The sequence below is a fragment of the Micromesistius poutassou genome, assembly GCF_964030765.1.
Source record: "Micromesistius poutassou genome assembly, chromosome: 2".
Lineage (NCBI taxonomy): Eukaryota > Metazoa > Chordata > Actinopteri > Gadiformes > Gadidae > Micromesistius > Micromesistius poutassou.
This window is the reverse complement of record NC_140272.1, coordinates 19,201,433-19,214,518: the sequence shown is the minus strand read 5'-3', so window position 1 is coordinate 19,214,518 and position 13,086 is coordinate 19,201,433. Positions and strand designations below refer to the sequence as shown.

General features: G+C 41.8%; 1 protein-coding gene across 1 annotated transcript; it reads left to right on the top strand.

Moving 5' to 3' along the window:
• Nucleotides 1-2,812: 2,812 nt before the first annotated feature.
• On the top strand, nucleotides 2,813-12,553 carry LOC311339011 (GDP-L-fucose synthase-like; the record flags this gene model as incomplete). The annotated part of the gene is made up of 10 exons (XM_084464364.1): nucleotides 2,813-2,967; nucleotides 3,117-3,231; nucleotides 6,950-7,078; nucleotides 8,316-8,389; nucleotides 8,567-8,700; nucleotides 9,406-9,470; nucleotides 9,660-9,726; nucleotides 11,727-11,806; nucleotides 11,975-12,074; nucleotides 12,498-12,553. The coding sequence occupies 10 exons, from the start codon at nucleotides 2,813-2,815 to the stop codon at nucleotides 12,551-12,553; spliced, it is 975 nt and encodes a 324-aa protein (XP_084320490.1).
• Between the last annotated feature and the right edge of the window lie 533 nt (nucleotides 12,554-13,086).

The window sequence follows — 13,086 nt, the reverse complement described above, 5'->3', positions numbered from 1 at the left end:
GGTGAGTTTTGCCAACCTTTTGAAAACCTACTACAACAGAGCGACAGATGGTTGGATGCGCACACATCCTGGTCGAACCGTATTGATTTACGAGGTTGCAGAACTTGTTAAGCAAGCATTTATGCCTGCAATGCCACACACATCACATCAGGTTTCAGAGCAACAGGCATATTTCCGTTGAACAGGGATATCTTCCCAGATGAAGATTATGCCCCATCAATGGTAACAGACAACACCCAAACCAAACCCAGAAGAGTCCTCCACCAGTGCTGCTGCTGACCTGCCTGTACCATCACATAAGGAGCCAACCCATGCCACAGGTCAAAGATCTGTCTGCCAGTGACTTTGTCATTGTGAGCTTTGCAGATAAAACTACAACCTATAATTATTGGATTGGTGGAGAAGGTTGATGATGCCGACATCAGTGCAAAATTTCTAAGACAAAGTTGTAAGAGGTCTGTGGATGGAAAGCCCTTCACATTTAAAGACAATCCCTAGAGGTGATGTGCTCCGAAAACTACCAACACCAAAAAAACTTGGTGGTACAGCCAGAAGGGAGAAGTTCATATTCCCCTGCAGCATCGACAAGGGGAATGTTAAGTAGTAGGCCGGATCTATGGTTTTCAGTCAATTAAGGCCTGATTTTGAATTTAATTTTGTTCTTGTTTTCTTTCTCATTTTGTTCTTGTGTTCTTGTCTTCTTCTTGGTGTAGAAGAAAGGATGTTCAGCATTATCCTGGTTGGAACCCTATATTTACTTTAAATAAACCTTAAATTAGTCATTTTCTAATGGATTTGTCTTGCTTTTATATAGCATTACAGTTTATGAGATATGTATCAATGGCACAATTTACCCCAACGTATTCTCTCCAAAGGCACAACTTACCCTGCACCGGGGACAAGTTGTGCCACGAGACCACTTTTTTTCTGAAAGCTATTTCTTAAACAGTTTATTTCAGATCCATAGTTATTGTTGCCAGGGATGCACCACATCCTGAAATATATACATATTTCATTTGGAGACATTACTGTCATGGCCTCACTTTAAAGTCACTTTAAAAGTGACGGTAAGGTAAAAAGTGGTAAAAAGTGGCACTACTCACCCCACTACTCACCCCACTCTCCCCTACAACACTTTAATCATCATTATTTATTTCAAATAATAATAGGAATAAATGGTTTGAAGTAAAAAAATAACATAACTACTCTTACTTATGATTATGCCTACTATCTAATCATTTATTGTAAGATGATTTATTGTATTTATTTTATAATCAGCTCAGTAGCAATGGGTCCTGGGAGTCGGACCAGTTGGGATTTCGCTTGCGTTTCACTGATATTTAAGCCATCCCTCCGCTGCGCATCGGGACGGACAACGCCCCTTAACTGTGGTATAATGAGAGTATACCACTGACTGAAGTGATCTATTGCTTTTATAAAACGGTTACGTAAGTATAGCGAAATGAAAGTCATAGACACCCTCCATTTTGAAAAAGCGAGAAAGTCAGAAAAGCATTTTTTTTAACGAATAAAAAAAAGTAGTCCCTCCTGGCTGCCTGCAAAGTGTACAGCGGTTGCTACTATCGAGTTCACTCACCGCGTTCACTCACATTGCTTTACAACATTTCCACCCTCACCAGCAATCAACATATTTTTAGGCTTCAATGAACTATGCTATTGCTTTTATATATAAATAAACAACAGTTCAAGTTAGGCGCGGAGTGATACTGAACTAGCCATAGCTGACCGTGTGTATAGGCTCAAGATACAACAGTTGGGAACCAATCAGATCGCTTGATTTATGCCACCCGTTTTATAATTAAAGTGTAACCCACGGGTGTGCCTGGGACACCCAAGCGTTGTCCTGGCACACCTAAATATTTTTAAAAAAAACATGGTTCTGTGGCGTCCCAGTGGCTCACCGGGTAGAGAGTGTGCCATTTAGGCACAGTCCTGATCGCAGCGACTCTTAGATTCCTGCCCCACGTGGTCCTTTGCTGCACGTCCTCCCCTCTAGCTCCCATACCTTCCTGTCAATCTCACTCTATCATAAAGCATAACAATGCAAAAAATAATAACAATAACTACATGGTTCTAGCTCTGTTTGGTATCGTGTTACCAATAGGAACAGAGAATAGCGATTCCGTGTGTTTGAGCTTCACTGGTGGAAGACCCTGAGAGGGGAGGTGCAGGAGGGGGTGCTGGCTGCGGGGCAGGGACTAGCGTGCCGCGATCTCAAGAAGGCTTCAGTAGGATGGATGTGGCAGCACCAGACCGGTTATCATGCGCTGCAGACAAGGGGTCTGTGTTCAGCCAGCAGACGAGGGGCGGGGCGGGGCGGGGGGCAGCGGCCCTCGCTGGTCTGCCGCTCACCTGGCCTGTAGTCCCAGCCCACAAGCTGAGCTCAGGTATAACTTCACAGCTGACACACTAGGCAGGCACTTCAATCATATACCAAAGGACTACAGGTAAGAGGCCCACGCACTTCTCTTTAGAATGGATTTAAGGAATAAGGAGTAGTATAGGCTACTACTGCATTTTGTTTATTATTTCATCACATTTAGTAACAGACTAGTGGGAATAAAGGAATTAAGTCTGAATTAATGAATTACTTCATTAATTATCGTCCAGTAGGCTCTCTTATACAACTCTCTCTGTTGATACCCTGGTTTGTATAGGCCTATTATAATTAACCGACTATGCGATCAACATTTACTTATATCATACAGAATAAGTTGAATTAAAGATCGAGCTCAATTTTTTTTTCGCGCAGCACCTCCGTAATTAGGAGCTGATGATGCAGAAACACGGGATGGATTCGCAGAACGGGAGCGCTCCAATGCGCGTGCTGGTTACCGGAGGCTCGGGTTTGATCGGCAAGGCCATCGAGCAGGTGGTGACGAGAGACGGCGAGAAAAACGAGGGAGAAGAGTGGATTTTCATTTCGTCTAAGGACGCCAATCTCTTGTAAGTTTCATGGCGCCCCTTTGTTCGACTGGAAGCTAAGCTGTCAGTATCAACTGGGTGCGCGTTAGATAGCTATAGGTTAGTAATATCATAATTACTCAAATCGGAATAAAGACCATCAAAGCATGTCGCGCGACCTACACTTGCAGGGATGTTGAGCAGACCAGGGCTGTGTTTGAGAAGCATCGGCCCACTCACGTCATCCACCTCGCTGCCAAAGTCGGGGGGCTCTATCTACACATGCGGGAGAATCTGCATTTCCTGGTAAGAAAACCTGACAATATTATACATAGGCCTACTATAGGTAAATACAGGCCAAAACATTTGATGTTGGCAGAATGCACTTAAAAAGGGAAGCGCAGTGCGTGTGCGTGACTATATAGTCCTTTTAGTCTAGTTGCCAGATGACTAAATTTACAAATTTCTAAATTGAATCAAAAAAACGTGTTGCTCAAAAGGTCCAGTCCCAGTCTATGCATACGTTCCTGCTATTGTTTTATGCGGTGCCTAATTGTATACCCAGGTGTGCCTTTGGTTGGCATTGTGCAGTAAATTATAAATTTTAATTTTTCAAATTTGCATTTCTTTTGTGCATTATATTTGCTGTAGGCCTAAGTCATAAGCACGGCCGGAGTGATCCCTTTTCAGCGCGGGAGGTTCAGGTGGAAGAATTTGAATAAATGAACAGCGCAAAACACTTAGGCTACTATCCCCTTTTTAATATATATTATATATTGGATCAACGTTTGGCAAATGAAAAATCCACCTCAAGGATCAGTTTATAAGAAAAAACTTACTTTAACTATCAATTTGGGATATATATATATATATATATATATATATATATATATATATATATATATGGGATCATTTTTAATGAATCATGTCAGTTGTGTGGGTTATATCAAATAATTTAAATACATTTTTTACTGTCCTCTCTACCTGTCTATCGGGTTCACCAGCAGCATCAGACCGGCTGAACTGCTGCTCTGAGGCTACCAAATATTTTATATTTAAATTAATTGACTATGATCTATCACGTTTGTTCTTGTCTTTTATATGTTAGCCCACATGAAATATGTTGTCCAGTTTGCCTCTTCAGCGTCGGACTGGCTTATGATGCTACAAAAAATAGAAGCGGTTACTTTATTGCTTGGGCTAACTTACACGGATCATGCTGGAGTTTAGACATGTTGATTTTCACAAATGATATTTGTGATTCGTCATATGGCTTAACAAAATAAACTAGACTAATTATGGGTGGGGGGGGCGGGGTTGGTACGGGTATTTTTCTTTTTTTGGCGTGACATTTGTTGCGTGTGCGTGAGAGCGTGAGCTATTTATATTTAAAAATCGCGTTAAAATAAAAAAAATTTAAAAAGCGGAATCAATTTGTGGCGCTCGTTGTTGAATCTGTGGCGCTGCGCCACAAATTGGTCTACAGTGGCGTAGCCAGAAATGTCCATATAGGTGGGCACAGAAAAAAAACTGACGGGCAAAGCCAATTGGATTGAACATAAGATAGGCCTAGATTAGATGCGCCATACAAACATTAATCAAAGGCATGTTATATTTATGACATAAAGGTGGGATTTATTAAAGGTAGGCCTATTTGATCACAGCTGACAAATTACGCGGAAACATTTTAAACTTGCGCAAAACTGCATGAACCCATGCATCGGCGCGTCACATTTATTGAACGCTTCAACGCTTTCGGTCACAGCTGACAATTCGCCGTTAGGCTAAACATTTTAAACCTGCGCAAAACTGCATGAACGTAGATTTGGTGTGCATCACAACATCAAATTGAAACAGATTGGCCATATAAGACAAGCCTACTGCAAAGATGAAAACTTATCACACACACACACGCAGAGAGAGAGCGAGAGAGAGAGAGAGAGAGAGAGAGAGAGAGAGAGAGAGAGAGAGAGAGAGAGAGAGAGAGAGAGAGAGAGAGAGAGAGAGAGAGAGAGTCCTCCTCGACCGACAGACAGGTGGGCCAAATGCATAATGGCTATATTTCTTTATTTCTTATATTTGTAAAGTGTGAGGGCTCTGATCTCACAGAAACGTTCAGGAGGGGAGGGGGGAGGAGCTGCCGGTTGTTCGCGATTTGACTGATTCTTGAGCTCTGATTCTTGAGCGCTGACTTGCTCGCCTTTTTTAGATGGTGAACGTAAATGAAGGAAGGCACTCTGATTGGACGGGCAAGACTGACAATTATGCGGGCCTAGGCCCGCCCTGGCCCGCCCGTGGCTACGCCTCTGTTGGTCTATGTAAGGCCTCATCATTTGAAAGTGTAGCCTATTGTCTGCTCTTGCTTTGGGTTGTCTCTGTTTGTTTTAGCAACGATAACGGAGGTAGTTAAGAATGGGGTTTCATCTTGTGTGTTTAAACGTTTGTGCTCACCTTTCTTAGAAAATAAGTTAGTCAGAACCTGACTTCCTCGATTTTGTCTTCTCTCCCTGTCTGTCTTCACCTTCCTCTTCTGAGAGCCCATTAAATTACTTCTCTGTACGACTCCCAATGTGGCTTCAGGGGAACATGAAAATCAAAAAAAAAATTCTGTGTGCGTGTGTGTGTGTGTGTCTGTGTGAAAATTTAATAATCGCATATACTTATGTAAACATAAATCCATGATAGTGTAGCAGAGGCCGGTTCGACCGCTCGCTGGTCTTGAACCTGCCACCTCTTGAACTACAGCGCTACCGGTGTTACACCGAATTCTGCGACCCACCGAAAAGTGTGACCCCCAGGGGGCGGGTCTTTGTTTTCTTGATACAAACGTTAATTCTAAACAGCCTTTTACACAGTAGCCTATAATAGGAAATGCCCAAAGGTAAATCTACGTAATTAAAGACTGACTGTAGCTTTTAATGGGGAAAGAAGCAACGGTGATGGACCGTACTAAACGCCCTATCCTTTGTGTGGGTCTGTAAAATGCTAATCAAATCAAATCTATTTATTAAGCACATTTAATAACAAGGTGAAGGGTGGGGGTAGATCTTATGTTTATTTATGTTTTTGTTATAATGCACACCGTTTTTTCGACTTCATGGCTGTCTATTTCAAACTCGTTTGAAATAGACAGTTCCTTTTAAGTTCCTTTTAGCTGAGGAGTGCTTCATGTTCGGAATCTGGATATTGTTGCCCGGTTGGCTCTCGTGACGTCTCAGTCCTCGAGTCTTCACCGCTAAACACAGTCAGCGAACGAACGGCGACTCGCGAGTCAGCGACTAGTGGGTGGAGCTGGGAGTCGAGTCTCGGCGAACGAACGAGACGAACGACGACGAACGAGAGCGGCGAATCAGGTCGGTTCGTTCGTTTTAAAGAGTCGTTCGTTCGAACTGATTCGTTCGCGAACAAGCCACCACTAGTATAGAAAAGCTTGTTTAAAAAAATAAACAGAAATACAGGGGAGGATGCCCCCGAGTATCCTCACAACCTGGCAACCCTCCTGTGTAATATCATCGGGCAGAATTAAATTTTGACAGACAATGAGGTAGGGCTGGGCGATTAATCGAATTTTGATCGCGATTTCGATTTCAGAGTGAAACGATCACCAAACGAATATAATCGAGTTGAAACGATTTAATAAAAATAAAAAAAGATTTTTTTTTTTTTTTGCAGAACAGCTGGATTCATATCTGGACATTATTTTCTATTTGACCATTTTGCGTATATTTTTTAAGGGGAAATTTCAAAGTTCTCATTTACAAAGTGTTTTTTCTGGAGAGAAATTATGAATAAATGCATCATGTTTTCAAATTCAAAATGAATAATCGAGATTTCAATATTGACCAAAATAATCGTGATTATGATTTTTTTCCATAATCTAGCAGCCCCTACAATGAGGGGTGACAAGACTTTTCGTCTATGCAAAAGTCTTGTAGCGCGCATTGTTGTTAGTTGTTGTTATTGTTGTTGTTGTCAACTGTGCTTGACCATTAAGTAACACGTGACCGCGTCGACCGTCCGACAGAGAGACAACCTCCGGATAAACGACAACGTGCTGCAGACCGCCCACGAGACGGGGGTCACCAAGGTCGTGTCCTGCCTGTCCAGCTGCATCTTCCCCGACAAAACCACCTACCCCATCGACGAGAGCATGGTGAGTTTAGCCACCGGTGGATTGAGATTCGGCCCCTGCACCCGCTTCTTTAAATAACGAAAAGGTTTCTTAAATGATCTCAAAGCACTCGCTCTGCTCCAGCACATGAACCAGCACATGTTTTTGACATCTATAATCGGACACGTTGGTGAAAATCCTACATTTGCCAACTTTTCTTAAAGGGCTTGTACATCGCAACGTCACATCACCCCTCATTTCTGTAAGCATTGAATGTTAGTTATTATGTTCGAGGTATTATTTATTTGTTCGTTCTTTGGTAATTCATTGTTAAAGGACAATTCCGGTATTTTGAACATTCAGGCCCCTTTCTTGGTTGTCTAGGATGAAATAGATTGGTTGACACCAACATTTAGACTATTGGTCCTGTCTCGGGTATTTGCCTCATTTAGAATCGCCTTGCCTGCTTCATAATGGCTGGCTATGTGCATGCACAAACCTGTCCTTAAAACTTAGTGGTGTTGGTTGATGTTCCAAATCAAGAATCATAGCGAAATACAGTTTCTGTCGTGTTTTATTTGGCATTTTGTAAATCCATTGACTTCTGTTGGAAGACCCATTGCTCGTTGACCGGAAACGGTAAGGGGGGCTGGTTGTAGTCTTTTCGTTCGGTTCTAGTCCTACTGTTGAGACAGAGAACCAAGCTAAAAGACAACAACCAAACGTAAACAGCCCCCCTTTCCGATCAACGAGCAATGAGTCTCCCAACAGAAATCAATGAATTTACAAAATGCCAAATAAAACACGACAGAAACTTCGCTACGATACTTGACTTGGAACATCAACTAACACCACTAACCACTCGGTGAGTTGCACATTTCTGAAAACGAACATTTAGGGTTGTTTTAAGGACAGGTTTGTGCATGCACCTAGCCAGCCATTCTGAAGCAGGCAGGACGATTCTAAATGAGCCAAATACCCGAGACAGGACCAATAGTCAAATGTCAGTGTCAACCACTCTATTTCATCCTAGACAACCCAGAAAGGGGTTGCGTGTCAACTGTCACTATGGAAATTGTATTCACACAGATTTCACGAGACAAAGGCCGAATCATGACCTGTGAAACTGGTTTTTACTTAATGTATCGCCGTTTGGGATGAAGGTCACATGAAACATTCCGCACACATGTTCTGATACCTCAGGCTGAATAACAACTGAATGCGTGTTTCAGAGTTTCTGGGATTCTTGCTACGATTACAATTCAAATACTTTCATCAGATCCACTGTGGCCCTCCGCATGAGTCCAACTACGGCTACTCCTACGCCAAGAGGATGATTGATGTACAGAACAGGTATCTCTTTTGAAAGAAATGCAAAGTAGTTTGTGTGAAAGCGGAACCCATTTCCACTAAACTGAGCTTTTGTCTCTTTTGACAGCAATAGTAAGCCTTTGATACCTTACGGTGTGTGTGTCTGTGTGTCTGTGTGTGTGTGTGTGTGTGTGTGTGTGTTGTTGTTGGTTTTCACAGAGCGTACTTTGCCCAGTATGGTCATAGATACACGGCAGTCATCCCCACCAACGTGTTTGGGCCACATGACAACTTCAATGAGGAAGAAGGACACGTGCTCACAGCTATTATGAATAAGATGTACAAAGCCAAGCGTGAGTGAAACAGTACCCACACACACACACATACACACACACACACCTTGAAAACATCTCTCAAATGGCCACACCGTGCTCTACAATCTGGATGACAATGCAATCTTCAATCTTCAATCTGAAACAGAGTATTACGATGGGCAGATTTCAATTCCAGTCGTTGGTAACGTTTCGATTCATTTTTTTTTACTGTCATTTATTGTGAACAACACAGTAATATCAGTAATGACTGCTACAAACTATTAAACGGACGATTCGAAAAATGCATATTAGTCCGGAACCTCGTTTTAGATTTCCAAGGGGCGTTATAAACGGACGCAGGTCAAAAGGCTTAGGGACGCAATTAGATGGACCTGCAACCAATCAGAGCAACGAAACGTGTGACACATAGGTGGCAGCCATACACTTGATTGTGTATGAAAATCCCTCCACCATGCTCCTATAGCAGGCATATGCCAGAGCAAATAAAACGATTCATCTGGTTCCCAAGCGAGCAACCTAGTTGACACTGGGTCAAACCTTGAGGGAAAGAGATGAGTAAATGGTGTCAGAGGCGTCAATCCTCCTGATCAATGCAGGCATGTTTCATTTTAGCTATATGTTTTTTTTTATGTAAGTGTGGAGTTACTTTTACTCTAATCATCAATGCAACAGTGATGTCCCAATGTGTCTTCACACCTCTACCTTATATTCCATACATTGAAGGGAATAACACAACCCTGAATGTGTGGGGCTCTGGAAAACCCCTGAGACAGTTCATCTACTCCATGGTAAGGAACGCCATCATTATGCCAGGACTTGGACAATACAGAAATAATGACATATATATGTAGGATTCATGTAGTAACATATCTGTGCGCCTGTGTGTATGCGTGTCCGTCCTTGCGTGTGTGTGTGTGTGTGTGTATTCGTTCATGCGTGTGGGTTGCGTGGTGTGTGCGTGTTTTAATATGTTTTAGGACATAGGCCGACTGATGGTCTGGGTGTTGAGGGAATACGATGAAGTGGATCCCATTATCCTCTCTGGTAAGAGGTTTTCATTATCCTCTCTGGTAAGAGGTTTTCATTATCCTCTCTGGTAAGAGTTTTCATTATCCTCTCTGGTAAGAGTTTTCATTATCCTCTCTGGTAAGAGTTTTCATTATCCTCTCTGGTAAGAGCTTTCATTATCCTCTCTGGTAAGATGTTTCATTATCCTCTCTGGTAAGAGTTTTCATTATCCTCTCTGGTAAGAGGTTTTCATTATCCTCTCTGGTAAGAGTTTTCATTATCCTCTCTGGTAAGAGTTTTCATTATCCTCTCTGGTAAGAGGTTTTCATTATCCTCTCTGGTAAGAGTTTTCATTATCCTCTCTGGTAAGAGTTGTCATTATCCTCTCTGGTAAGAGGTTTTCATTATCCTCTCTGGTAAGAGTTTTCATTATCCTCTCTGGTAAGAGTTTTCATTATCCTCTCTGGTAAGAGCTTTCATTATCCTCTCTGGTAAGATGTTTCATTATCCTCTCTGGTAAGAGTTTTCATTATCCTCTCTGGTAAGAGGTTTTCATTATCCTCTCTGGTAAGAGTTTTCATTATCCTCTCTGGTAAGAGGTTTCATTATCCTCTCTGGTAAGAGCTTTCATTATCCTCTCTGGTAAGAGTTTTCATTATCCTCTCTGGTAAGAGTTGTCATTATCCTCTCTGGTAAGAGTTTTCATTATCATCTCTGGTAAGAGTTCATTATCCTCTCTGGTAAGAGTTGTCATTATCCTCTCTGGTAAGAGTTTTCATTATCCTCTCTGGTAAGAGGTTTTCAATCGTCCCTTTGTTGGTTTGCTTTAGTGGAGAATGCCCCTGCCTGTGTCTATCTCTGTGGTTGGTTTTGTTTTAAAAGAGGAAGTTGCTTTCACCCAGAATAAAGGAATACTGGTGTACATATAAATAAAAACTATGCATGGCTTAGGGCCCAAAATTAAACAAGCCGATTCCACTGAACATACTGCCCTGTCCGTATGGGGGGGTTGGACGGACTTAGGCTGATAATCTCCTGGACCTTCATGTTTGTCTAGTGATTCACGGCCCCTTCTCCTCAAGTCAAGGGTGAGTTTCGGGGCCCAGCCCATGGCTTAGCTTTGCAAATGCTAGGGGCGCGGCCCATCCTTAGTGGTGGCTACGAAAAAAGAAACACAAATACTATTGCACTGCCAATATTTTTGCAGCATTGCAAAAAAGCCCACAAGAATATAACTACATGAATAGCCTATTGAATAGGCCCTATTTACATCGTTTCCGAATGCACTGGTTTCGTGAATATAATTTTTTTGCGCAATACATTATTTATATTGTATTTATTATTTACTTTACGTCACTTTAATACTGATTTTAATTTGTTTCTAAAATGAAGCAAATCTCAAAGACAGAGCCATGCAGTATCTAAGAGTGTATGAACACAATGATTGGTGGTGAAATTGGTTGTGACATGGCGTAGGAAGGAATCAGATCTTGTTGTTTTCCTTCGCCATAAATATAAAGGCATTTCCATGCAGAAAAGGCACAACTTGGTGCATAAAATAACCTAGAACTCCCTGAGGATTTAAGACTTTAAGACTTGCCCCAACTCTGACAGCTTTTAAAACAAGACTGAAGACTTTTATGCTTGCTTTAGCTTTCTGCTAAATCTTAAATCTGCAATGCTTCTATTTTTTTTTTATTAGTAACTTTGCCTTTATTTTCTCACTTTCTAAAATGCATTTTTTTTAAACTCTGCCTTTCTAAAATGTTTTTTTTTAACTTTGCCTTTATTTTCTATCTATTTTACTTTTTACTTATCTATTATTTTCTTTTACTGTACGACACTGTTTATACGTGAAGCACTTTGAGTCTGCCTTGTGTATGAAAAGTGGTATATAAATAAAGTTGCCTTGCCTTGCCTTGCCTAGAAGGCAGGAAATTAAGTGTTTGATGCTCCAATTGTCGAGGGGTCCCTGATTGGACGTATATGCTTCTTCTTAACATTCCTTAAACACAAACGTTCACTTTTTCATCCAGTGGGCGAAGAGGATGAGGTGTCGATTCGACAGGCTGTGGAAATGATTGCAGAGGCACTGGAATTCAAGGGCCAGATAGAGGTATCCTTTAAAAAACTCTTAAAGGGTAAGCAACCCCTTCCCTCCAATCTCTCATCCAATTTTGCAGAGACAAGAGACCACAAAAAAAAAGGGTCTAGAAAAAGTGCAGATTTTAGGTCAACCTCATTCCACAGTATCCTGCCCAGTCACCTTGACCCGTGACACCAGTATGACACCAGCCTGTCTGATGGCCAGTTGAAGAAGACAGCCAACAATGCCAAGCTGAGACGCTACCTTCCAGACTTCACCTTCACACCGTTCAGAGAAGGTCAGAGATCAAGACTTCCACTCTTCCTCACCAGACAACAGGGTCCTGTTAGAGATTAAATCTAGCAATGACGTTGTGGTACACTGACCAGTAATTAACATGATGATTATGGTGGTTAAAAATGTCCCACCCAAAGCTTAAACAGCGGGTTAGCGTTAAAGTGTTATTCAACGTTACATGGAAGATGGATTATAAACTCATCTGTTTCCTATATCATCAGTCGTCTATAAACATCGTACAGTGCTTTTACAGTTTCCAACTGTGTCAGATGGTGCGTTAAAAAAACGTCTGCATCCTTCATCCTATCAAAACAAAGTCTTTAGACTAGGTGTTTGCATTGTGTGCAGTGTCAGGTGCCTCATCATGATTTTGTCTCGTTTCCTCCCTCCTTATTGTCTCGTTTCCTCCCCTCCCTCCTTGCAGGCGTCAAATTGACCTGTGACTGGTTTGTGAAGAACTATGACCACGCTCGGACATAGCCGACCGGTGAACTGTGTCACGCAGCAGGTCAACATTGTTGTCGTTTTCTTCGGTAATGGTGTGGTGGTTCATCAATAAGACACCAAAGCTGGGGTAAACGGATGATACTATGGTGTCATTTTAGTGTCAAATATCAAGCATGCAGTTGGGCAAGTCATGCTAACGCTGGGGGGATGTAACAAGTAACTTGTTACTTGAAAAAACAAGGAATGACTGCTTGTGGTTTGATGTGTGTGGTGTGTATTTACGCAAAAGGGCATACCTGGCCAAGATCTTTTTTGAGCACTCACTGCTGTTCTTGCCTCCAACCTTGAGTCAATATTTTTACATAGATTAAGATATTTATAACCTTGAAGCTCCTCCCCCAAGTTATCCACTTCCTCCATCTTCTCCAGTCACGTGATAACTTGAATCACTGCAGTGATTGATGAGCTTGACATCCTCCAACCCGCTTCTTAAGTACACACTTCTGGAGTTGTAAAATGTTACAGAAACGTTTGACAAGAAAATAAATGACATTCAATGAAAACAA